The sequence below is a fragment of the Pogona vitticeps genome, chromosome 6 (assembly GCF_051106095.1).
Source record: "Pogona vitticeps strain Pit_001003342236 chromosome 6, PviZW2.1, whole genome shotgun sequence".
In the NCBI taxonomy this organism is placed as follows: Eukaryota; Metazoa; Chordata; class Lepidosauria; order Squamata; family Agamidae; genus Pogona; species Pogona vitticeps.
Genome location: NC_135788.1, coordinates 30,324,342 through 30,349,357, shown reverse-complemented (window position 1 = coordinate 30,349,357; position 25,016 = coordinate 30,324,342). Strand labels below are relative to the sequence as shown.

The 25,016-nt window shown below is 37.5% G+C and overlaps 1 protein-coding gene across 2 annotated transcripts in view; it reads left to right on the top strand.

Moving 5' to 3' along the window:
- DGKB (diacylglycerol kinase beta) overlaps window positions 1–25,016 on the top strand; it is a 316,591-nt gene that overhangs the window by 134,828 nt on the left and 156,747 nt on the right. For both annotated transcript variants that reach the window (XM_020781534.3, XM_020781524.3), the window contains one exon: window positions 1,135–1,295. In XM_020781534.3, coding sequence (XP_020637193.3) covers window positions 1,135–1,295 — 161 coding nt within the window. The remainder of the gene's footprint in view (window positions 1–1,134; window positions 1,296–25,016) is intronic.

Here is a 25,016-nt window from a genome sequence, read left to right as displayed (position 1 = left end):
AAATAGTGCATTTCATCATTAAGACTTTCAGATTTCTGTAGGCTTTACAGTAGAAGCCTTTAATAATAATCATGTGTTGTTGAGTCAATTCTGACTTGTGGTTACCCCTTTCAAGGTTTTCTAGGTAGAGGATACTCAAATGATTTACCATTCTCTTCTTCTGAGTCATCCTGGGACAGTGTAGCTTGCCCAAGGCCACACATGCTGGCTTCTCTGGGATGCACAGTGAGGAATTGAACTCACAGCTTCCTCAGCCAGATATCTAATTCACTGACCCATAATACTTTCTGAAATATAAATAACTTTGTTGTTAACACCTCCCGTTTCCTTCTGTATCTCCTGTTGAAATGGCTATCTGAAATAAGGGAAACTTATGCAATTTGATAACATGGGCCCTTTAGTAGACGGAGAACTGGTCATAGTCAGACCATGTTCACGTCACAAGATAGATTGCTTCAGGGCCACATTGATCGTAGAGTGACAGTCTCTAGAATGTGGAGGAGTGCAGTCAAACACGCACTTACTTACTTGGAAGGTTTTGAATCTTTCCCCCTCCCCCCGCCAGTTCTCTTTGTCTTTTCTTTGATTTTGTTTTTGGAGTAAAAATTTTTCCTTGTCATTTCAGAAACTGTTTTTCTAAGTTTCTGTAGTTTCAGTTATGTTTGCCACAGAATTGGGGAAACAGGATGAGTTTCTATTTAGAGAGATCAAAATGCACCCTTTCCAGCTACATGGGTGGGCAGAGTGTCTGACTTATTTAGTGGTGGCCACCATAATGGGCTAGAATGCCTGGGTTTGTTGAGGCTGCTAGATGCATACTTTGTGTCCCACAGATTAACACCAAGCTCTTGACCTGTTGCAGTGCCGCTGTTCGATAAATACATGGGGAAGAAAGGATGGCTGTCAGGTGCATTCTTGCTAAAGCCATTGTCTCCTGTTTTGAATGGCAGCACAACATGGCAGTAGTGTGTTGTGGTGTTTCCCTGAATATGCCAGCTACCAATGGCACACTACACCTAGAGCTTCCACAGTTACCCCATGTTTTCACTGTATTCATTATGGTATGTTGGGATTATGGCCCTTAAACTCATGTGAAAAAGGAAAACATCAGCAAGTTCTGTCTGTCTTTGGCAGGATATGAAGGTGAGAGTCTTCTGAAGATACTAAAAGACATTGAAAATAGCACAGAAATCTTGCTGGACAGATGGAAATTTGAAGTCATACCTAATGATAAAGATGAGAAAGGAGATCCGGTGCCTTACAGCATCATCAATAATTATTTCTCAATTGGAGTGGTAAGATTTGTGCCAATACGTGTCTCTGTGTGTGTGCACGTGGTTTTTTGGGGGAAGAGGGGCTGTTATAAGTAACTGTTTAAAATATATGTGCAGAGTGAGGGCTGACTGAACAGAGATAATTTATATATAATTTTCCTAGTAAAGTCATATGTAGAGGAAACAATTTGCATACATCTAGTTACATAGTCAAAATAGAATTATTTTTCTCAAGCTCTTCCACCTGTTTGTGCATGGGCAATATAATCACACTGTTCCTAATGGTTTATATGAAGAGCTGTAGCACTAAATTAATGGTGCCTATACAAATATAAACGATGAATCATTCATTAACACCTCTTAACTATCATGTTGGTAAATATTCTGACTTTCAGAGGCATGCTGCTGAAGAATGTTTCTTAAATATACTCTTTTTGTTTAATGGACCAATTTAGGCTTGCTTCCATATGTTTCTTTGTAAAGAAAATTAACTTATGTATTGCTTTCCTAAACCCATTATGTCCCTCTCCTTGAAGGCATAGGAATTGTAGTATATCGGGCACTTTCTCTCTCTCTCTATAAACCTTTATTGGCATTATAAAATACAAGTGAGTGCACAGCATAGTTACATTCCAGTTCCAGGTAGAGGGGGGAGCAGGCTAGGGATTATAGTAGGTTAGGTTCGAGAAAGTTTGTGGGGATATGGGGAGGGGGGAGGTCTTTGTAACAATGAGGAGGAATTCGGCTACTTGATTGGTGATAGACGTCGAAAAATCACTCAGTAGTATTGGGGAAGGGTCAGGGAAAGAGAGGGAAAGGGAAGAGAGAAGTGGTCCTAGCAGTCGCTTGCGAGGGGTATTGTGAATTGGGCACCGGAGTAGAATGTGGTCCAGGGAGTCGGGTTCAAGTGCACAGAAATGGCACAGTCTATTGGAACGAGGAGTTCTTGTGAATCTTCCGAAGTGGGCTGCGGATGGGAAAATATTCAGCCTGGCGAGCATGAAAGCTCGTCTTTTTTGAGGATTGGACAGTTGATTAAAGTAGTTAGAGGGACGGCCAAGGGAGGGGGATAGGCCAAAAGCGAGAGGGGAACAGGTAGGGTTCATTTGGGAGAGTAAGGTTGCATATTCAAGATCATAAAGGCTGGACCTAATGGTTTGATGTGCTGAGTGGAGGTTCATGTCGGCTAGGGTTTCGACAGTAAGAGATAGTGAGGATATCGGGCACTTTAAAGGAGGTTTCTGACAGTTGTAGGAGACAGGTGGACCTAGTAATGAGGTGATGCCTAGCGGGTTTGAATGGGGGGGAGGGAGTTATGCGTATTTATTGAATATGTGTCTTGTGTATACATTTATTCCAAAGAACAGCATATGGTTCTTTGGAATAAAGAACCGTATGCTGAAGTAGTTGTCATGTCTGGACCCACAACATAACAGGAATAAAGTAGATAATGGTGGTATTGGGGAGGACCATGGATCAATCACAGAATATGTGTTTTTGATGCAAAAAGTTCCACATTCAATCCTTGTCACATCTATGTAACAGTAGGAGGAAAACTTAGAGAGTAGCTTCCAATTAGTGTACATAATACCAGTGTTGGTCTTAGCTGGCATAAGCCAGTTCCTAACAAGATGGAGATGAAGGCTGAAGAAGGAGGTGGATTCTTTGGTTAGACTGGTGATGGTGAATGAAACAATGTAAGAACTTGTAACACAAAACACCTTGATGGTTGAGAAGAAACAAAAGCCTATCCACAGCTGTTTAGATCTGTACTTCAGTGGACCCTTGACTTACAGACAGCTTGACTTACAGACTTTTTGAGTTACAGACTTCTCTGGCCGCAAAATTTAGGTTTGACTTGCAGACTGAGATTTGACTTACAGACCAGAAAAAAACCAAAATGGAACAAAAACGGCCTGTTACGGGATTAATCGGTTTTCAATGCACTGTAGGTCAATGGAGACTTGACTTACAGACTTTTTGACTTGAGAACCGCCTTCCAATACGGATTAAGTTCTCAAGTCAAGACCCCACTGTATTTACTAGTGATGACATTAGACTGTGATACACTGTGGAACCTTACCAGTTACTGTAGCTGCAATTGGGAGAAGCCAGTTGGACAAACATTATACTGAGCAGGATTCTGGCCGATTACTGATTTTTGTTTGTTTGTTTTTGGTTATTTGTTTTGTTTTTTGAGCATCTCACTGGTCTAGCTAGCACAGTACTTCCCCTTCTCATCTGTGGCCAACCACAGATGCAAGCTGTATAAAGCTGTTCTTCATGAATGGTTCAGTCCTGTTGTAGGTTGAGGACACAGCCATGTTTTGTGGTAAATCAATACCACAAGTCATGTGTGCCACTGTCTTTGAAAACTATTTATAAATTTCAGCTGGTAAAGAATATGAAGGCTTGCCTTGTAAAAGAAAGAAATATTACTTGAATGTTCTGATACTTCCACAAGGATATCCATTAGGATGTATGTGGGTCACTGTGATATTTTTGTGGCCCTCATAAGACTTCTAGCTTGCAGGAGAAATTGGTTAAAGATAGGCAGCAAAATGATAGCACTTACGGGGTACAAATTTCTCATTATATGCTGTTTATTACCATTCCACCCCACCCCACCTCACCTCCATGCCTTGTTTTGTCCAGAACTGCTTTATGCAGCCTGTGAATGCAATCTGTAGGGGTCTATGGTGAAGGAAAAATGGGGTGGGTGTGACCTTGGACCCTTTGAAGTTGTACATCCTGATCTGTCTCTTATCTTGTGTCCCTTTCTGATTTTTCGATATCACTGAGTGCATTCTCTTACATTTTTTTTTCATGGCTGGAGTTGTTAAGATGGCATGGATGCAAAAAGAGGGTACTTGGATTATGGAACCTGCTCCCTTTGCAGACTCACAAAAATTCTCCTAAAGAGTTGCCTGTGCTTTTCAAGTGAGTGCTGATTATGAGTATCAGTTCTCATTTTTAATCTTTTAAATAGACTTTTAAGCCAATACAGGAGGCGTTGGAATACAAAACCAATTATAACCCATTTTAAGTAAAGTTAAAAAAAAAGCATGGTCCTATTAATTTAATTTCTAAAAGTCTATTTATTATCATTGTTGAAACTTCTTAGACAAACAGGAAAAAGAAATTAAATATCTCTGATTGCTATTGTTGTTTGGTTATAATTTCTTATTTGAGGAAGACAAGAGCTGGGGAATTTGTTGGCCTTCAGGTGTTAACAAGCTTCAGTTCCTGTCAGGGACAGCTAGCCTAATGAATAGAGAGGGATCAAAGGAAGGGTATGGTCCATATTAACATTTGGGTAATCATAAGTTCCATGTCCCTGCAGTCAGGAAGAAAACAGTGTCATTAAAGACTTTACTAGTTACAATGACAGTGGTGTTAGCTATGATTTCTGATTTTCCTGTACAATGAAGACCTAATGGATTTACAAGTCCCCATGGGATGTAGCCATGGTTGACTTGATTTAAAATCAAATTGATTTAATCATGATTTAAATTTTAAAAATTACAAATTAGATTATTTGACAATTTAAATTAAAAATGATTTTTTAAAAAATTGATCATCATTTAAATTAATTTGATTTTTTTTAAAAAAATCATTAATTATTATCCACCTTGGATGTAACCAATTTCTCATGTGTGTTGACATGAATTGTGTGCATCACACTGATGTTAATTCTCATATTATTCTAACTATGATTCCATCACCAAGACACTTTTTTGGGTTAGGGAGAATCGGTTTCTCATGAAAGCAGTTAGGTAACATTGGTAGCCTTTCATTTCCAAATAAATAAATAGAATAATGCAATGAGAAAAAACAGAGTAATCATAAAATGATCTCTAGATTAAGAGACATATCATAAGTCTTAACATTTTATATAATTGTAGGGCTGTCATACTGAGAGAGTGCCTTACTCATATTAGCATGACTGATGAATAGAAATCAGTATGTATTCCTTTTATATTCAATCTCTGCTATTCCCATCATTATCATATGGAAGCAAAAGTACAAGGCAAAGACAAGTATACTTTTACAACACCTAATATATTACTATCCAAATGTAATATCAAACAGAAATTTGCATGACTATGATTTAATATCCTTCAACTCTAGCCAGTCACTAAGAGCCTCTTATACTGCCAATAGGAGAAAAATATGACTGCTTAGTTCTCATAATCATAAATTTTGGAGTTGTTAAGGGTCCAGCTCCTCATCTCAACTCCCTAAGACTTCAGCCTCGTGTTTCATTCCATATCTTTAATACATTATTTCAAAATGAAAGAAGAATTTGAGTTACATCAACCTGGGAGCATATTTTAGTTCTGGCTAGATAAGGCTTTCCCATTGACATCCAAATGTGTTGCTAGCGAATACATTGATGTTTTTGATATTAAACTGGCAATGTACACTTGTAATTGATGTTGGTCTGCACATTTTAGTAAATCAAAGTGATAGCCAACGTAGAGATGAAATGCAGGGTAAGATCAAAGGTTTGAGTGTGGGAAACAGCCTTGAAAATGACCTGTCAAAACTATATTTGTGTACTTGTTCAAAGTATTTATAGCCTACTGTTATATTTAAAGATGCTCAAAGCACTTAATGATGTATAAAAATATACTATAGCAAATGTTATATAAAACATACCGTGGCATAGTTGCAAGAGAAGACTAAAAGAATGGCATAAAATGGATTTTATGAGTTCAATTGTCATAAATCCAACACAAAAACAATTAAATTTAAAAAAGTTTTAAATTAGCAAGAGACCATCATCCCAGAAGCCCATTGAAATAATCAAGTTTTCTTTGTACATCGATAAGCAAGCAGAGTTGGGGCAAAGCAGGCCTCATTTGAGAGACCAGCCTGTAATCTAGCTTTTATGAGAGCAAATGGATGAAAGATATTACGGGCTTTGGGACTTTCAGGTCAACACATATTGGCCACTGGTTGTGGCAAGGCGAGAAACTTGTTAAAACAGTTCTAGTACAATGTTGAGCATTAAAGTAATTTATTTGTCATGAAAAAAAAATGTTCTTGGTCTTACTGCTTTCTAGCAAGTTGTCCAAATGCAATGGTACTGTATCTTAAAGTACTGTCAGTTCCTAATTATAGAAGGGACCTTTCATGTGCATTACTTAATGTTACTTAATGACTTCAACAGTATTTGGGGGTTGTTTAGAAGATTTCACTAAAAAGTCAAATGGGTCTAAGTGATGATAGTACTGGAATACTTGCCCGTGTATTGCTGTTTTGTTTCTTTTATTGAGATGCACAAAAAGAATTAATTCATCTTTGTTGGTTAATGAGCTAGGCCATTCATCTGACTTTTATGTTCCTTTTCTTCTTGTAATGTAGATGGAGACAAATATGGCTGTACAGTCTGCAAATTTTTTAACAGCAGCAATTGAAAAAAGGGCCAATATAGTTTTTAAATCTCTGCATGCCTGGCTTTTTAATCATATTGAGTGTGTATGTACATCTGTATACATACTGTATTTTCATGATTTTTAGTATGTTAGCCTTATTTATGGTAATGTTTTATGTATTATATGCAAAGGCATATGTCTAATGCAAATGAAGATTCTATTCTATTCTATTCCAGTAGATTTACATATTGTCCTTTAGTTGAAAGTTCTGAAAGTGATTTATATTGTATTGCAGAAATATAGCATAAAGTAACAATAACCCTTATTACATCTGAGTGCATGGTTGCATCTTAGCCCCACAGATGTCTGTTTTTTTTGAGTCTTTCCTGGCTTGCTTTGACTTTCATTTAAATTTTTTAAGGAACTGCTTTGGTTGACCTGGTATTTGATCTTTATTGATAGACCAATAGGAATTATCTCTCAAAATCTTCCGGTATAAAGAATATCAGGGTATTGTCCTGGATGGTTTGTCCAGGAAGGGTATATGTGAATCTGTTGTTGTTGTGTACCTTCAAGTTAGAACAGACTTTGTGCAGCCCTAACGGGACTTTCAAGATTATTTATTTATTTATTTATTTATTTATTTATTTATTTATTTATTTATTTATTTATTTATTTCTACCCCGCCCCCCTAGACAACATCTACTCGAGGCGGCTTACAAATATATATATAATGTATGTATGAATGAATGTATATTTTAAAAAAATGTAAATTAGATATTTAAGGAATGGCTTTACCAATTCTACTCCTCTAGTGAGTTTCTGTTGCAGTCTGTCCAGTACATTGGGTATATGTGATGTTATACCTATTTTATTCTGGAAAGCCAGATCATTAGAGGCCGGGCCTTTTTCCTGATGGTTTTGTGACTTTGGAATGCAATGTCTAAGCCCAGTGGCTTGGAAGATTCTTGACCCAGGCTTATCGTATTGCTTCCACTCTGCATAGGATTTTAACTTTAAACTGTTCAACATTTCACTGAAACAGCACTGTGAAATACAGTTTTAGAGGCACTATACATTTTTACAGAGTTGGCAGAATTACATATAAAAGAAGCAAAAAGCAAACGAAAAAATGCTGAAATGTAGATTAAAAATTATATAGAGACATAAAAACATAGATGTATGTAACTGTCAGCTACATGGTATATAATTAGCTTATCTCTATATTAGTTCATATATAATATTGTTCATTATTTGTAGAATTTTTATGTCTTTGAGATCTGTAATTCACTTAAGTAATGGTTCTTAGTTCATTATAGTACAATATTATCCACTTCTGGTCATAATTGCAGTATATTCTCATAGATAATGTTATCTGTAATAGTTACTAAAAGAAACATGAACTTTGTCCCCTTAGAAATGGAATGTTTCATTTAAATATTGAACATGAGCAGTCAATTCAGTAATGTCTTTAGTAGCTTTCTTTTCCTGAATGTATACAGTGGTGCCTCGCAAGACGATTGCCTCGGGGGATGAAAAACACGCAAGACGATTGTTTTTTGCGATCCCCTATGGTGCCTCGCAAGACAGTTTTTTCTATGGCCGTGCTTCACAAGACTTTTTTTTTAGACCGATGCCTCACAAGACGAATAAATTTCATTCGTCGATTTTTTCGCAAGACGACGATTTTTGCGGAACGAATTAAAATCGTCTTGCAAGGCATCACTGTATTTAAAAAAAATGTACTGCTTATATACCATCCCACAGTGCTTAAAGCACTCAATGGGCGATTTACAATTTAATTATGCAGACTACACATTGCCGTGCCCCTTTCAGGAAGCTGGGCACCTGTACTTTATTTAACAATCTTGGAATGATGGAAGATGAGTGAATCTCAAGCCAGCTACCTGGGATTGAACCCGGGTCTTGAGCGGAGTTCTGGCTGCAGTACTGCAATTTAACCACTGTGCCACTAGGCTCCTAATACTTTTGTCCATACAGATTTCCCATGTGATATTATCTTGGATCACTCCCTGCTGTTTTTCTACCAATAGGAAAAGGCATTTTTTATTCAGTCAGAACTTTGGCTGATGAGGAAGACTCATTTAATGGTGGATGGAACTTTTATTGTTTCCCACTGTCTTTTAAAAAGGTTTTTGAATGATGTTGATTCTGTCTCATTTTACTGTAATAACTTATTTAACAGTGCTGTGATGTAATCTGTTGTGTGGAAGTCTTTTTTTGGTAAAGCTCTCTTTTTTAAATTGTATATTGTGACATACTTTGGGTCCTGCAAGAAAGAAATGTATGATGTAAATTAAATAAGTAAATAAGTAAGTTGTGTTCCATATCTTCTTTTGTATAAATAATAAATCATTGTGATTGCAGTTTGTAATGCCAGATGTTATATGTCCAGTTTAAAGTCAGAGTAACAATTAATTAAAAACGGATGCGTCCTTTTTTGTTTATTATCATTTTGTCATTTTAAGAGCATTCTCATATTCAGTATTGTGAAAGAGTCCCCTATTCTGTGTCCTTGAGTATCATTTACATATGTAAGGAAGTCTGTTATATGTAATATATTATGTAAGATTCAAAGGTGCACACTTGAAAGAGCAGGTTTGTGTGAAGCCGTTATTCAGTAGGAAATTGTTTTGCAGCAGTCAATAAGACTGGGTGGCAATAATTCCCAATACATATTTGTTCTGCAGTAGTACCTCAGTTTACAATATTAATGCATTCTCTGAGACGTTATGTAATGTGGAAATTTTGTAAACCAAAATGTGGATTGCCATAGGAACGGAGGAATTATTATTGAATGCTGTTAATCCAAAAAGAATTGTCTTGGAAAGTCCAGGAAGATCAACAGCTTCTTGATCCTTCATTTTTTTTCACAGCTGAAAAAAGAGTATAGAAAGGAAATATGAATTGGCAATGTAACATTAAACCATAGAGATTCTTTTCATTTATAGCCTGCCCTTCGTGATGATGATAGCATCTTGTCTAAAATTAAGTTTGTAAGTTGTCCTTTCTTTAGCTATCTTTGAAGAATGGATGCTGATTTTTGAAGAGAAGTAAACTTGACAATGGGGGTCTAATTAGAAGAAATCATTTTCTGAAAGGCAACTGTGATCATTTTAGAAGTTATTAGATTAATAAGTACAGGCTTAATAAATGACATTTCCCATCTTAGAAGGATATTGACATTTTGATATGAGACAGAGAGTGCTTTAATGAGATCTCAATCAAAGGTAATATTTAGATAATGATACATGAATTCATAAATACTAGTCAGATAAAAATGCTGTAGTCCATTTTGGCCTTCACCTTATGGGAATCAGCACAGGCCACAAGATTAACAAGATCATGATTGACTACTAATACCCTCTCACTTTAGTGCCTAATTATGTCTGGCTAATTGTATGAGATAATGTTTGAAGGTGAATTTAACAATGTAACTTAATCCATCATCCAGACAGATTCCCTGGGAAAAAGATACTTACCACACCAGGTATTAATAAATGCTGCCAGTGTTAAATGTACAATGTTCGATAGTGTGGTTATATTCAGTACATGTTAAATCATGGCTGAGTGATTTCAAAATCTGAAGGCAAGATCCTAGCCTGAGGTTAGTGGAATAATAGAAAGTGTAATAAAATCAAGACTTACTTTTGCACTCTGGTGATTTTCATTTTGGAAGATGAGATGACAGTTGGATAGAAAACAATCCAGGTGATTTGTCCTTACAGATATACCGTGTTTCCCCAAAAATAAGACAGGGTCTTATATTAATTTTTGGTCCAGAAAACGCATTAGGGCTTATTTTCAGGGGATTTTTTTTCATGTACAACAATCTACATTTATACAAATATAGCCATGTCATCTTTTTCTGGTTGCTGCACAATGCTGCACAATGGTGGAGGGTGGGATTTCACTTAACTAGGGCTAATTTTGGGGATAGGGCTTATATTACAATCATCTTGAAAAATCATACTAGGGCTTATTTTCAGGTTAGGTTTTATTTTCAGGGAAACAAGGTAGTTGTAATAATTAAGGCCAAAGCCACACAAAATCTAAAACTGAAAAAGAAACTGGTGTGTATGTTTGAGAGAGAGAGAAGGAGAGAGATGTGTTTGGATTCTGCTGATCTGAAACAGACAGAACATATTTTCTTCCATTTTTTTGTCCGAATTTGGAACTTTGTACTTTATTCTTCCTTCACTGAAAGAGTGAAATTTCCAGAATGTTGGTATTCATATTCTGAATTCATAATCTGAATTCATATTCTGTCCCAGCTCCCGCCAACCTAGCGGTTCGAAAGCATGCAAATGCGAGTAGATAAATAGGTACCATCTCGGTGGGAAGGTAAACAGCGTTCCGTGTCTAAATCACACTGGCCATGTGACCACGGAAAGATTGTCTTCGGACAAACGCTGGCTCTATGGCTTGAAAAGCGGGATGAGCGCCGCCCCCTAGAGTCAGACACGACTGGACAAAAAAAATTGTCAAGGGGAACCTTTACCTTTACTATATTCTGAATTACTAAAACTGAAATATTCTTTTTTAGTTTTCCTTTCTTTGTATGTTTTCCCCAAGAATGCCATTGATCTTCAGGAAGAAAAGGAAGACTTTCTCCTACCACTATTATATTATTATTATTATTATTCAAAAATACAATGCACAATCAAAACACTGATCAGTATTCTATAGAAGACACAAATTTTAACAAAAAACCTGAGTATCTGTTAAATATAGATGTAGTATATATGTTGTTCCTAATACTACCATTTTCATAGTTCTGACGATGTTACTTCTGAAATCTGCAACTGCTTATATTACAGTGTGAAATTTCTTGATATTGTTCCCATATAACCACCACCGCCACCATATTGTACTATGCAATTCCCTAGACCACCCCCTCCAGTGCAGTGTTCTTACCTGGCAACTAATAATATTTTTAATGTGTATAATGTGTCTTCTTAGTTCACAGTGACTGAAATACTATTGTACAACTCCCCTCTACATCCCAATCGATGTAAATTATCAGAAGTAAAACATAGTTCCCAACTTCCTTTCATGTTTATTGTACTGTACACAAGAACAGTTCCTTTAAAAAAAAAAGCAATTCTCTCCAATGTTTTTCCTTTTCCTCCACAAAACGAAACAAAATGAGTGTTGTTCCTCAAAGCAGCTTTCCTTGTATCTGCAACTCTGAACACCATAGTAAATTGAAACAAAAATGCTTATTCTTCCTTCATTACCATAATGGAGTTGCATTAGAAGAACCCAAACGAAGTGCAAAACTGAAAGTAAAGCATCAGCTGCCTAGCAACGTACTCTGTCCTGGCACCAGCCCACTAGCTAATTGGACTAGGGCAGAGTCCTATGCTTCTCTTTTCAGTTGCTGATTACTTAAGGATACAGGACAGTATCATTCTAGGATGCACTGTACATCATTAATGATAAGCTGAAGGGGACATATCATTTTATGTTACAAATAGCAAATTTAATAAAATATTGTGAAAAATAAGAAGCAGCTGCATATTTGATATAATACCTAGTTTGACCCTTAAATTTACATTGTTATATGCTGCTGTTTCTTTAAAACGAAAAGAAGTAAAGCAGTAATTAATAATACAAATAAACTGTTTCTCACTCATGTAACAAGAGGTTATAAGTATTACCACCTGGCATCTTAGTGAAGATAATAATAATAATAAGCATACTTTCCGAAGAAGAATCAGTCATTCAGAACATGGCAAGAATGAGTAAATTAATGCAAGTCAACCTTGACTTGATTATGCACTGAGAGAGAGGACTGCTTTTTAAGATGAGATGTAGAAAAAAGATATATTGTTACTGCTTCCATCTGCTCTTTCCTTCTTTGAAAAGAATAAATTATTCTTCCTAAGCTTGGGTAGACCCCAGCACCATTTTCAGTTTGTGTGCACATTTTCTCTATTTTAGCTACCAGAACTGAAACTTGAAATTGAACTTTGTTAATCTCTTTCTATAGTATGGCAGTGTCTTGTAACAGGAATTCTTAGTGTTGATCAAAAATATTTCTTATGTTGGGAAAACAAACTACTTCCATTCCATTACATTCATGATGATAATGTCATTTTCTCCATGGCTATTCCCATCTGTTTGACAGTTGTTAGACATTGATGGCAGATACTTCTATAGATTTGTGAGTGAGGGTTTCCCATATTTATCCACATGGCTTTAAAGATCTGCTTTGATGATTTTCACTGAAGTTTCCTCTTTGGGGAAAATCATCTGCTGAGAGTAGGTTTGTGTAAGTGCTTAAAGTTTACATATCTTTTTCAAGAAAGTGCTGATTTTTATGTGTCATTAATAACAGCAAAAATAAAAGTGTTGCATAGAAGGAAGCGATTTTGTGAAAAATATGTATATACATTTCAAAACTAGGATGAGGTGCAACTGTACAGCAGGAAAAATATTATTTGATCCACTTGAATTCACAGCTGCGAAGTTGGGTTTGCCTGGGTGTTGGCTTTAGCCAGCCAGAGAAGAGTCAGCAGTGGAGGAAATTGCCAATCAGAACTAGTTTGCAGCTTGTTAAGGCAGTTTCTGCTGTAGTAGTCCAGATCTTCAGGAAGCACAGTTATAGCAGAAGCTGTCTTATCAAACCACAAACCAGGGTTGATTGGCAATTTCCTTCTCTATCTCCCCATACCACCCTCTGTGTGATTGAGTGTGTGTGTTAGCTTGAATAGGCTTAGATCATCCTAAATGATTGCTTTGTGGTGCAATATGTCATTTGGGAGGTGATTTGGGACAGGGAGCCACACTCAAATTGTCCCTTTTTGGCCTTCCTATTAAAAAGAAAGATCCCCTTCCTTGTCCTCTCTTGTCCCCTCCACCATGGGGGAGAGAGAGAAAGATATTCTAAGTGGCATAGCACATTAACACTGCCTTACGGGGACTTTGAAAAAAAAAAACAACTTTGCTTCCTCTCTCTCCCCATTTGTGGGGAAGTGGGAGGAAACTTACAATTTCCCATTAATGTCAAGTTCTGTAAGCAAAGTAGCAGCTAAACCATCCACTTTGGTTTGATTCCAGTGATCACACATGCTAGAACTAAATGAAACAGAGCAATCCTAACTGCACCAAAAAGAAAAGAAGAAGGGGGAAAAAAAAACAACGCAAAAAAACCTGTAACCTGTGACAAGGACCCAAAACATTCTGGATAGGCATGCCTTAAGAATGGGTTGTTTCATGATGGCTCAATATCAGACCAAACTGCAGGACAAATCTCAGCTTGAGCCATCCACTTTGGGTTTGATCCCAGTGATCATGCATGCTGGAACCAAATCAAAATGAAGTAATTCTCTCTGTGCCAAAAGTTTCGGTGCTCTGCAGACCAGTATCTGAACTTGCTCAGTGCCAGGGGTGACTCTCAAAGGACTTCAATATGTATGTTACAATGCATAGCTGTGAACTTGTGCAATCTTCTTGCTTTGCAAGGATTTGCATTGATGGCTAGGAGAGTACAGTGCTTTTCAGAACTTGGGGAAAAAATTGTTGGACTGCCAAAATCCTCTAATCAAAATCATTATGGCTAGAAAATTCAGTGAGGTTTAATTTCAAGAGGTAAATTTTGCAAGCCCTACACACTATACCAAGCTATAATGAATCTTTTTACTATATAACTAGACAACTGTGTTAGGTTATAGCAATACCAAGAATGCCTTCACCAGTGTATTCACTCCCTGCTTAAAGGTTTAACTGCTGCTTTTATATGTAAGTTGTTGGAGATTAGCTCCTTTCTTACATGGCACATAACTGGTGGGAACATACGGCTTTAATTAAGTAGCCTATTCTAGCTCCTTCTTAGGCAGCCATCCACATGGCAAACAATATTTGTTGAACACAAATCAAGTTTCACAGCTGTTTCTTCAAAGAAAATTATTGAACGACATAGGTTGCTTTTAAACACACTTTTGGGTTACTTCACATAACCTTAGAAAATGAAGCCAACAGAAAAAGATGGATTGGACATATACATTAAATATCATATGGTTCAGCAACTACCAGTACGCACACACACACCTTTTATATATGTATATTTCACTCTACTTTTCTTATTATATTCAGGGAGAACATTATGCAATCATAAATGTTGGCAGGCGATATTGTGGAACCAAGATGACTTGGGAATCAAATTGTTCTTGTGTGTTTCTTTCTTTCATTTAAGCCACCCAAATGTGGCTTTTACAAAAATTAGATTTCAAGCAATAGCATCACTTGTATAAGGCTGATTGAAATAATTGCTCCTGTAAGCCATATTTCTCTGCAGGGACAAACACAACTTTGTAATGCTGTCCTGAGCAAGGTACACCTTTCATAGACATTGTATTTCTTTTGTCACCAGATTAAGCACTGTCATTTGCTTAGGCATTTGAAAACATTACATTTTCAGTTAATTATGTATTTTATTATAAATTCTCTTTGCCTCATATGTATACTGGTGTGGTATCTTTCAGTCCCCCAGAGTGATATTTTGTTACACAATCCATACAGAACTGAAATTACAATATAGGCATTTTTCAATACAGTATTGTAATCAGAAGAATTGCAGACAGTGGCCAGAATCCTGTTGAATCCTTGCACTTACAAGGATGTCCAAAATGTGTTGGTCCTGTAATCAAAAGTTATTTTTCTCAGCACCTGGATTTTCATTTCTTTTCTCTTGCTTATAGTGTTATCCTAGCTCATTCATTGCACAGACTATGTATAGGCTGTGATTACAACACCCAGTGCCATTAATTATGTGTTTATGTGAAGCTTTATGGTGGTGATGGGGGGATAGACAGCCTTGTAAGAGGCACTAGACTGGTATATTCTGTAGAGGGATAGCTGGCTGACTAGAAATGCTGGAAACTAGAGCCTGACATTCTGTAACACTTCATTGCGGGTCCACTTCATAGTTTCTTTTCAGATGTGCACAAAGATTACTGATTAGAGTTACTGCCAATTTTTCTGTTCTTTAGAATAAAACAATTTCGTAGTAGTTTATATGGACTAAAACTGATAAATCTCAACCAAGGATGCAGTCAGACTGAGATATGTCCTGCAGTTCAATCTGGCCTGGTTGATTTGCTCCTTTTCCCAGTGACCACATGATATAGGGCCATTGTGAACCAGCCCATTTTTGATCCATGCCTATCCCTAACCTTTTGAGTCCCTGTCATGGGTTACTATTTTGTTTTGGGTTGTTTATTTTCAGTGCAGGTAGAATTGCTCCATTTGATTTGGTTCCAGCTTATGTGATCACTGGAATCAAACCAAAGTGGATGTCTTTAGCTGCTACATTGTTTACAGAACTTGACAATATTGGGAAATTGAAAGCTTCCTCCCACTTCCCGACAAATGGGGAGAGAGAGGAAGCAAAATTGGTTGTTTTGGGTTTTTTTAAAGCTCTTGTAAGGCAGTCATAAATGTTGGCAGGCGATATTGTGGAACCAAGATGGTATGGTAAATAGGAAATATGGTAAATATGGTAAATAGGAAAGGCAATGAGATTTGCATAAGCCGGGGAGTCAGGAAAGTTTTAAGGATCAGATCATACTTTTGCACTATTAAAGAGCAGGCGGGGTAGGTGGGGCTCGTCAGCCATGGAAGGCAGCCCATCTAGGAGAAGGAAAACTCCAATTTCAAACCTCCACTGCCTTGTGGCTATATCCATGCATGGAAAAGGCTTCAAGAGTTAACCTCGAGACAAAATCCGGAGCTGGAGTCCCAAAGGCAGCATGTGTCACTCTGCCAACTCCTGCGACATTGCTGGAATCAGTTGTATTGGCTCTTGCCTTTCCATTGGACCATTTCAGCAATGTGGAGAGGGGGGATCTGCTGCTTGGGTAACAGCCTATCCTCCATATTACCTTACCCGGGCTTCATGCTCTGGAGAGGACACTCCTCAATTCAGAGCATGTTGCCATAGTCTCTCGAGACTGAAGGATGCCTATATGCTATATATATGTAAGGCAGTTCTGCACTGATTTCACAGCAAGCCTCTGCCACTTAGAAATGTATCCTTTTTAAAAATAGAATGCTTACTTCCACTCCCCCATGGAGATAGGAGGGAGCAAGGAGGAGGAGCTTTTTTGCATTTGTTTTTTCTTTCTTTTATTTCCCTTTAAAGGGAAAAAGGTCCAAATAGGGTTGCAAGGATCACCCCAAATGACATACCACACCTTAAAGTGACTCTGTTCCGGATGATCCTGCCTAAGACAGTTTGACTGTCTGGTCATACCCTAACTGTGCTTAATTGTAGTGGAGTTCATAGATGTTGTGACAGCCATGAACCTATCCCTACACATTCAGCTGGCCACACTCTGCACCTAGTGTTCTTAACTGCAAAGGTCGACAGTGATCTGAGAGTGGGGACTGTGAGCTCCTGCCCTCTGTCTTGGACAGATCACTTCCTACTGAGATTTGACCTGTCTATGTTGACTCCCCTTCCATGGTGAGAACAGATTCATGAAAATAGTCCTCCCTTACAGGCTTTTCAACCTGGAACGGTTCCAAGAAGCTCTGGGAAGGCTTCCAGCTGACCTGATAGATGAACCTGTCAGAACCCAGGTGGATAGATGATATCTGGAGATGCCCCAGGTGGTTGACACAATTGCCCCAAATGCCCTCTCTGCTCCAGAGATTGCTCTGCTCCTTGGTATACGGAGGGGCTGCAAGTTGTTAAGTCATTAAGGAGACAGCTAGAGAGCAGGTGGAGAAGACATCAGTTGGCACAAAATAGGGCTGGAGTTAAGACTATGGCCAATAAATATGCTAATACATTTAAAGGGCAAGAAAGAACTTTAACATCCAGAGGATTGCTGCGCCTCAAAACCAACAAGTGGAATTGTTCCGGGTGGTCCACCATCTTACCAGTTCTGGCCATTCAAGGCCTTGTTTCGAGTTCACTAGTGATCACTTCGCAGCCTTTTTAGAGCAAACATGGAGGTCATTTTTCTGTTTTTGTATAGATTTGGTCTGAGTGAGAATGTAAATCTTCACTTGTCTCATTTTTGTACTCAAGAATGAGAATCGCCACAAATTTCTAGCTCACCTGCCAGACAGCTGGATTTGTCAATCTTAACAGAAAGCTGCAAAAAAAAATAGTATGCATAAGAATGAGAAATGTCACAAATATCCTTCTTTGTCTGCAAGATGGCAAGATTTTGTAATTCTTGATGGGAATTTGGAATGGAAGAAATTCTTGTGCAAATTGCGCAAAACTGCAGTAGTTAACTATCAAATATCTGCCTTTACTGAAGCAGAAGCATTTAATGGGTTATTAGCCATCCTAGTCCCTCTGTGTTCATTTTGGGCATACATGTATATATGTGCTAAGCTTCATAGAACGAAAAAAAAACACTAGTTTTGTGTAGAGGCATTTTGTGCATGATGTAGAAGATTAGGTGATAAAAGCCATCTTCTCTTTCTTATCTTATGCTGCGGAAGAGAGATTTTGCAAGGGTTAGTGAGTCCTTTATAAGGCATCTTGATATAACAAGAGAGTTAACATCCCTAAATTTAAGGGCTGGTAAATACTTTGATTCATTTCTGAGTGGCTGATCAGTTTTCTCCCCTTGCTATTGTGTGTGGTTCTCAGATAGTTATTTAATTTCTTTTAACCAGATACATTTTTCAGTTTTTACAGTACTAACAAACAATGGAACAACATCTGTATAACTTCCAGGAGTAGAACTCCATTATTCAGTTAAAACACAGCAAGAGAATCTTACAACACCCTATAGATTACCAGATTTGTTGGGGAGTGGGGAGTCTTTCCAGTCTGTGTAGTTTAAATGTAATTAAGTCTCATATTGTGTGGAAGATACAGTATATAATCTTGGCATCCCCATTCAGCCTTGGGATTCTATAGAGGTATCTTCTGTGTTCAAAAACCATCTGTGGGTTTTAAATATGACGGTACTATTGCTTGGTAATACTGTGTTGTCTTGGCTGTCTGTCATAGGACCATTTCATATGCTAGCCTTTTTACATGCAGAATCTTTAATTCAAACCTTGCCTCATTTAGCAGTGTGGGTGCTGTTGATTTTCAATCTTTCTTCTTTCTTCTCAAGAACTATATCATGACTTGTTGCTTCTTTTGCTCCTGTTTTGAAGTGAACTAGGTTGCCAAGGATCGGAAGCATTAAAGAAAAGCTAGCTTCAGATATGTTAAGCCATGTGCTAATTTCTAATCTAAAAATATCTGTTAAATAAATTGTGGTGAAACTGTTCTTGTAAACAGATTAATTTTATATCCAGGTACTGTTGCGTAATAATAGCTTTTTATTCTATCTGCTTTACTTACATATATTTATAGAGCTCATGGAAAGTGTAGCCAAAATGACTGTGAAGATTTTTAAATGGCCTATCCAAGAAATGTAATGTGATCTTTAGGAACACCTGATGTGGGCAAGAGAAAATTACTTTTAATTAAATGTATTGCAAAAAAAAAGATGTTCAAACCGTTTTGACATGTGTGGAAGATAGGATGATAAAGTACAGACAGTCTTAATCACTGGGCCTTATTATATATTAATACACTGTCATTAGCTGTACCTGTTAAAATGCATGTCATTTAATGCCATTTTGGAGAACCACTAATTTCCTATCAAATTCTAATCATAAGCAGATGCGTAAGGTGTTTAATTAACCCTCCTATTACCAGCTTGAGATCAGAGACTAGAAGGTTTTCTGACTATCATGTAGTGAAGACTGAGATCTCCAAAACTTACAGTAAATAAGGTATATCCTTAGGCTTAGCATGTAAAACTTGTTACTAAAACAGAAGCACATCTAATTTGTGCATGTTCTGTATTCACTTTATCACGAGAGCCTCAATATTCTACTCCATGTGCATTCGTAAAGTTGGTGTGTTTTTCTATTTATTTTGTCTTTATCATGCAAGCACTGTTATTTCCAGAAACTGTTGATATTTCCTCAGTGAACTTCTGATTCTGAGATTATAGCTTTATTAAAGAAATCAGCTTTTGGCTATACAGAGAACTATAGAGGAAAATATACTTATAAAAGTATACAGAAATGGGTATCCCGTTATAAACTAAACAAGCAATGTGGATGATGCTTGGGGCAGGAATTCATGCAGCACATCCTGTGAGTGGGCAACTGCTGGAAGAGGCAGAGGAGGGAAGTCCGTACTCCTGCCGGGATGGAAGATTGCACACTGGGGAGGAAAAGAACAATGCACGCCAGCAGGTTGGTGGGGGAATTGGCTGGGGGTGGGATGGGGAAAATGAATCCATGGCACCTATGGTCATGCACCAACAATGTAGGCAACATGACATGAAGTGCTTGGTGTCCATCTGTAGTCTCCATCCTTTCCCAGCCATTGCCCACTATCACTTTGTCATTATCTTTAATTATTGGTCTTGCTTGCTTGGGCTAATGGAAGTTGAAGTCCAAAATATCTACAAAGTATCAGACGGTGGGATGTTGTTGTAATGGAATACCACTGCAATTTTACTTTTTCCACTCGTGTAATATTGACTGAAATCCTGTTTCTCAGTTAAGTATGTGTCACTGAATCAAATCTGGCAGTAGAAGTCCTTTGTAAAAAATCTGTGGAGTACTAACCTGAATGAATCTTATCTGTGAAACTGTATGCCATTGTGGGCAGATAACATTGACCAGATAGGTGGGATATAAATAGAATGAATGAATGAATGAATGAATGAATGAATGAATGAATGAATGAATGAATGAATAAATAAATAAATAAATAAATACATACATACATACATACATACATACATACATACATACATACATACATACATACATACATACATACATACATACATACATACATACATACATACATACATACATACGTGTGTCCTTCCAGAAAAGCATAACTATTGAAAACACCAGGAATTAGAGCCAGTGCAGTGTCGTGTAGTCTCTCCTCAATTCGCATCACATTTCTCAAATTGCTTACTCCCAGAAAGCCGTTGTTTGTCAATCAGAACCAGGCAAAACATGATACAGTTAAACTGTAGCCTGCTGAAAATCCAGTGGCATGCCAGGAGGCAGTGGGAGACATGTGAGAACATGAACCTCAAATGTGTGGACCTACATGCCAAACCATAGTTTAGGATTATGTTTGAAGTGATACTTGTTGTTTTGTTGTGGGAAAATGGGTTCTGTGGATTAGGCATCTGGCCATAGAGCCAGAGATTAGGAATTTGATTTTCCACCGCCTATGTAGCTATTGGCAAGCTGCATAGCCATAGAGTACTGCCAGAAGAAGGGAGTGATAAACTACTTCTGAGTACACTATATCTAGAAAACCCTGGAAAGGGTTTCTGTAAATGGAATTAGCTTGACAGCATGTAATTATTATTAAGATCTATCTATATTGGGGGAGGTGGTAGATTATGTGGCCAAGGAACTCCGTTTTGCTTCCCAAGAATTCTGTCCCTCCTTTGATCTTATAGATAGGCACTGTTAATGGTCTAAACTGGCTGCCACTAGCATCAATAAATGTTATCGCAAACCTGCATAGAACCACCAGAGTTAATATTTTCAGGTCCAGAAGGCAAAATAAATCATGCAGAAACATTCAGCTTCCTTCAGCACGACACGTGTATTTACAGCGTATATACAAATGTAGAAAGTGGCAGCATGACAGCATGGCATCATCAACTGAAGGGTGGTGTACATGTTCTCTGTACAGTTCATATATATATACAGTTGAGTCTCTGCCCTTATCCAATCACAGCAGGTGTTGCATAATACAGGCACCACCTCTCCAGAGTCACTGTGACTCAGCAAATTACCTGTATATCATGGCAGCTCATTATTACTTTTGTTCTGCTCTGTTCTGTTCAGGCCTGTAAATTTTCAATACTCTGACAATAAAGGGCCACTGTGGTTCCAGTTATTACTTCAAGACAATACAGCACATGTTAGATTTGGATCGCCTGGCTCTAACAGGACCCATTGACATCACTAGGAGAGTTAAATAGGATTGCCTTCTAGCATCATATCCTTTTATTCTTTATGCTAATGACACCATTACAAAGTTATCTTCCTCTTTATGCTCCTTCAGTGGGAACTTATAAAATCACAGATTTATTTTATGCTGATGATGACCTTGTTGTGCTATCGCTTAATAGAACAGCCTCAGGAGCCTGTTGACCGTTGACTCCCATATGTAAGGAATAAGTTGATTATGAATTATTTCAAATCTACAGCCTATGGTGTTTGGGAGGAAGCCTCAGAAATTTAAAGGGGTCTTGGATGGAACTCAGAAAGTTGCTATGTGTATATATTTAGGATTAAATTTTGATGTAAATCTTACATGGGGGAAACATTGAGCTGTAATTACTTTTCCAATTAGCAAAATTATCATCCAGCTGCAGAGATTATTTCATTCAAGTGGAGGCCAGTTATTTAATCTCATGTTTAAAAATCTCTAAATCTAAAACTGTAACACACCTGTAATATGGGGGAGAAATCTGAGATGAAGGAGCTAAATTTTTCAAATCTACTCTTGAGATCTCCCAGAAGAAGCGTATACGGAATATTCTTGGACTTCCCCTGGTATCCCAGCTGCCCTTCATAGAAATGAATGAGGACTACCTTCCATTACTGCTGGGATCTAGTTGCTTTATTTCAGATATTGGTTGAAGTTGAATGAGATGGTGATGAGTGTATTACCCAGTGATGTTGACTCAAGCAACTGAGATTAGGAAGTCGGGCACAGCTTTGCTAACATTGAGCAAGGAATGACAGCTATGTGGTCACATATAAATGAAACCTTCTTTGAAAAATTGTGTTGTTTTTTTTAAAAAAATATCAGAATGCAGGTGATGGAAGGCGGTTATCCATGACTCCCATATTTTATCCTGGTTTGTGAAGATCAAAAGAAAGTATTGTGGGCAAATTATCTCCAGATGTTGACCTACTTCCACAGGCACAAGGCTTTTACTGAACTAAGATTTCAGATTATGCCAACAGTTTATCTAGAACAGAAATATTCCAGTGTTTGTCTCTTGTAATGAATATATGTCTTTGGTTCTGGCAAAGTTTAAGGTCCTGTACACTTCAACTGTATTACCCCTTATATGGAACCAAGGACAAAATTCCTCTCTGGTATTATTGCCCCAAATGCTAAGAAATCAGCCCAAGGCATAATAGTAGAACTCCTGGATGATGAGGAACCTTTTGTCACCTATATGTTTGCTCTGTTATGGCAACTAAGAAATTATACCACTGTTTTGTGAAAACAAAATGTTCAGTGTAAGTCAAGATTCCTGTGTTGAGTCCTTTTAAAAAATCTTCCTTTTATCTCTCATTTTAATTCTTATTGTATAAATCTACTGGAATGATTTTATAGCTTAGTTTAAATCGTATGTTTTAATATTGTGCTCCTCTTTCTGGTTTTATTTCCCTGTGTTTTACCACATGTATGATGGCTTATGTTTAAATACTACTGAAAGTTATATACATCCTAAAAATTCAAAGTTTGGAGTATATGGTATAAAGATAGTTCTTTAAAATACATTGATACAGCCACCGAGGGAAGCAAATTGTGAGGATTTTGCTGCATTTAAAATTGTTTTGATCCCTAATCTAAACATCAAGAAACATTGGGGAAAACATACACTACTAGTTATTCAGGCGCTGCATTCCAGCACAGCAGAGGGATACTCAAGTGACTGGACCCAATGACTTTTGGCTGATTTCATTACTCTGAAGGGCAATGCAAACTAAGACCAAAGAGCTGCTGCACCAATCTATTGCAAATGATAAAAAGTTAATTAAATCTTCCTTTTTTTACAAGGAAATATCCCCCACATAGGAACATATTTAATATATAATTTGAAAGTTAATCCAGTTGATAATGATTATTCGTTTTAAGTGTAAGTCTGATAGATTAGGATGGACAACTGTTTAGAACTTCATGGCTGGGAATAGTGCCATTTCTACCCACAAGTGTTGCGCATACGTGGCTATTTGGCTGTCTACCTCATCCCATCTGTTCACATGGCATGTTGCCGGCTTACAAATTGGTTAAACCTGTGCCAACAGTAATTGATGTAGTTATAAATACAAAAGATTGCATGTGCCATCTTTTGGAACAAGATTCTCTCGTGGTCCTGGAGTAATGTGGCTCTATATCTGTACTTCGTGGTGTCAGGAATCCATTGCATGAAAAGTTCAGTTTATGAAAATTAAAATCTGAATATTCAAACCATGACTCTTTAGTCTACCAGTGGATATAACATTAAAAAAAAGGGGAGGTCATGGTACCTTAAATGCACTGTCAACAATGTTACCTCTTAAGCTGTGTGCATGCAGCACTGCATCAATCCCATGCAGCCAGATCAGTGTCACTGCTCATTTACTTCCAGTTGCCGCTGGAACCCCACATGGGAAGGGAGATAGAGCCCTGTGCAGTGCTAGCAAAAATTAAACGGGACGTTGACTGTCAGCAATTCTGAAGTTAATGTTTTTCTCTAGTGTATCAGTGCTTGATCCATCACTGTATCATTCTTGCTTCTTCCTCACCCTCGCCTACTTTGTTTATACTAGTGCTGCCTCCACTGGGCCATAGTTGAACATCTCAGAAAGAAACGTGCTCTAATCATAGCTTTATACCTTCATTTTGTTTTATTATTATACGGTCATAGACCTGAAAATACAAAGATAAAAACATTATATAAGATATACAGAATAAGTAAGTTTCTAGAACATAGCAGTATAAAACTTGAGCCATATGGTTGTCTTAATATAACATTTTATGAATTCTTAAAACTGAAAATAAAAACTTAGCCACCGACTGTGTTATTGGTTCTCTCCTGACAGCAGAATCTTCAGGTAGTCTGTAGGAGGTATACTAGTACATTTATATATTATTGGGTAGAGGTAACGGATATGTTCAGACCTATATAAGCTACATTCTAGAATGGTGTGTGCCAAGGACTCAACTGTTTGTTCCCCACAGGGACATATCCTTTCTCCATAAGGAATATTATTAAAGTGCCCTTTCAACAAGACTGAGGGAAAGCAATTAAACCTAGCCCTTGAGAAGACAAAATGATACCTTGTGTAATGATCAGCCCTGACCTCACCTGCCTGTCACCGCAGAACATTGACGCAGGAGCCAATGAGTGAACAGAAGGTGGAGCCAGGGGGGAGGGAGCAGGATAAAAAGACTGGTTGATGGAGTCTGAGAGAGAGAGCCTGTATGTGACTTAAAAGTGGACAAAGAGTAAGTTAGAGAACTGTAAGAGTGCAGATTGAGGCAGAATGTTAAAAGAGATTTGAAGCAATTTCTTAACTGATTGAAATATAA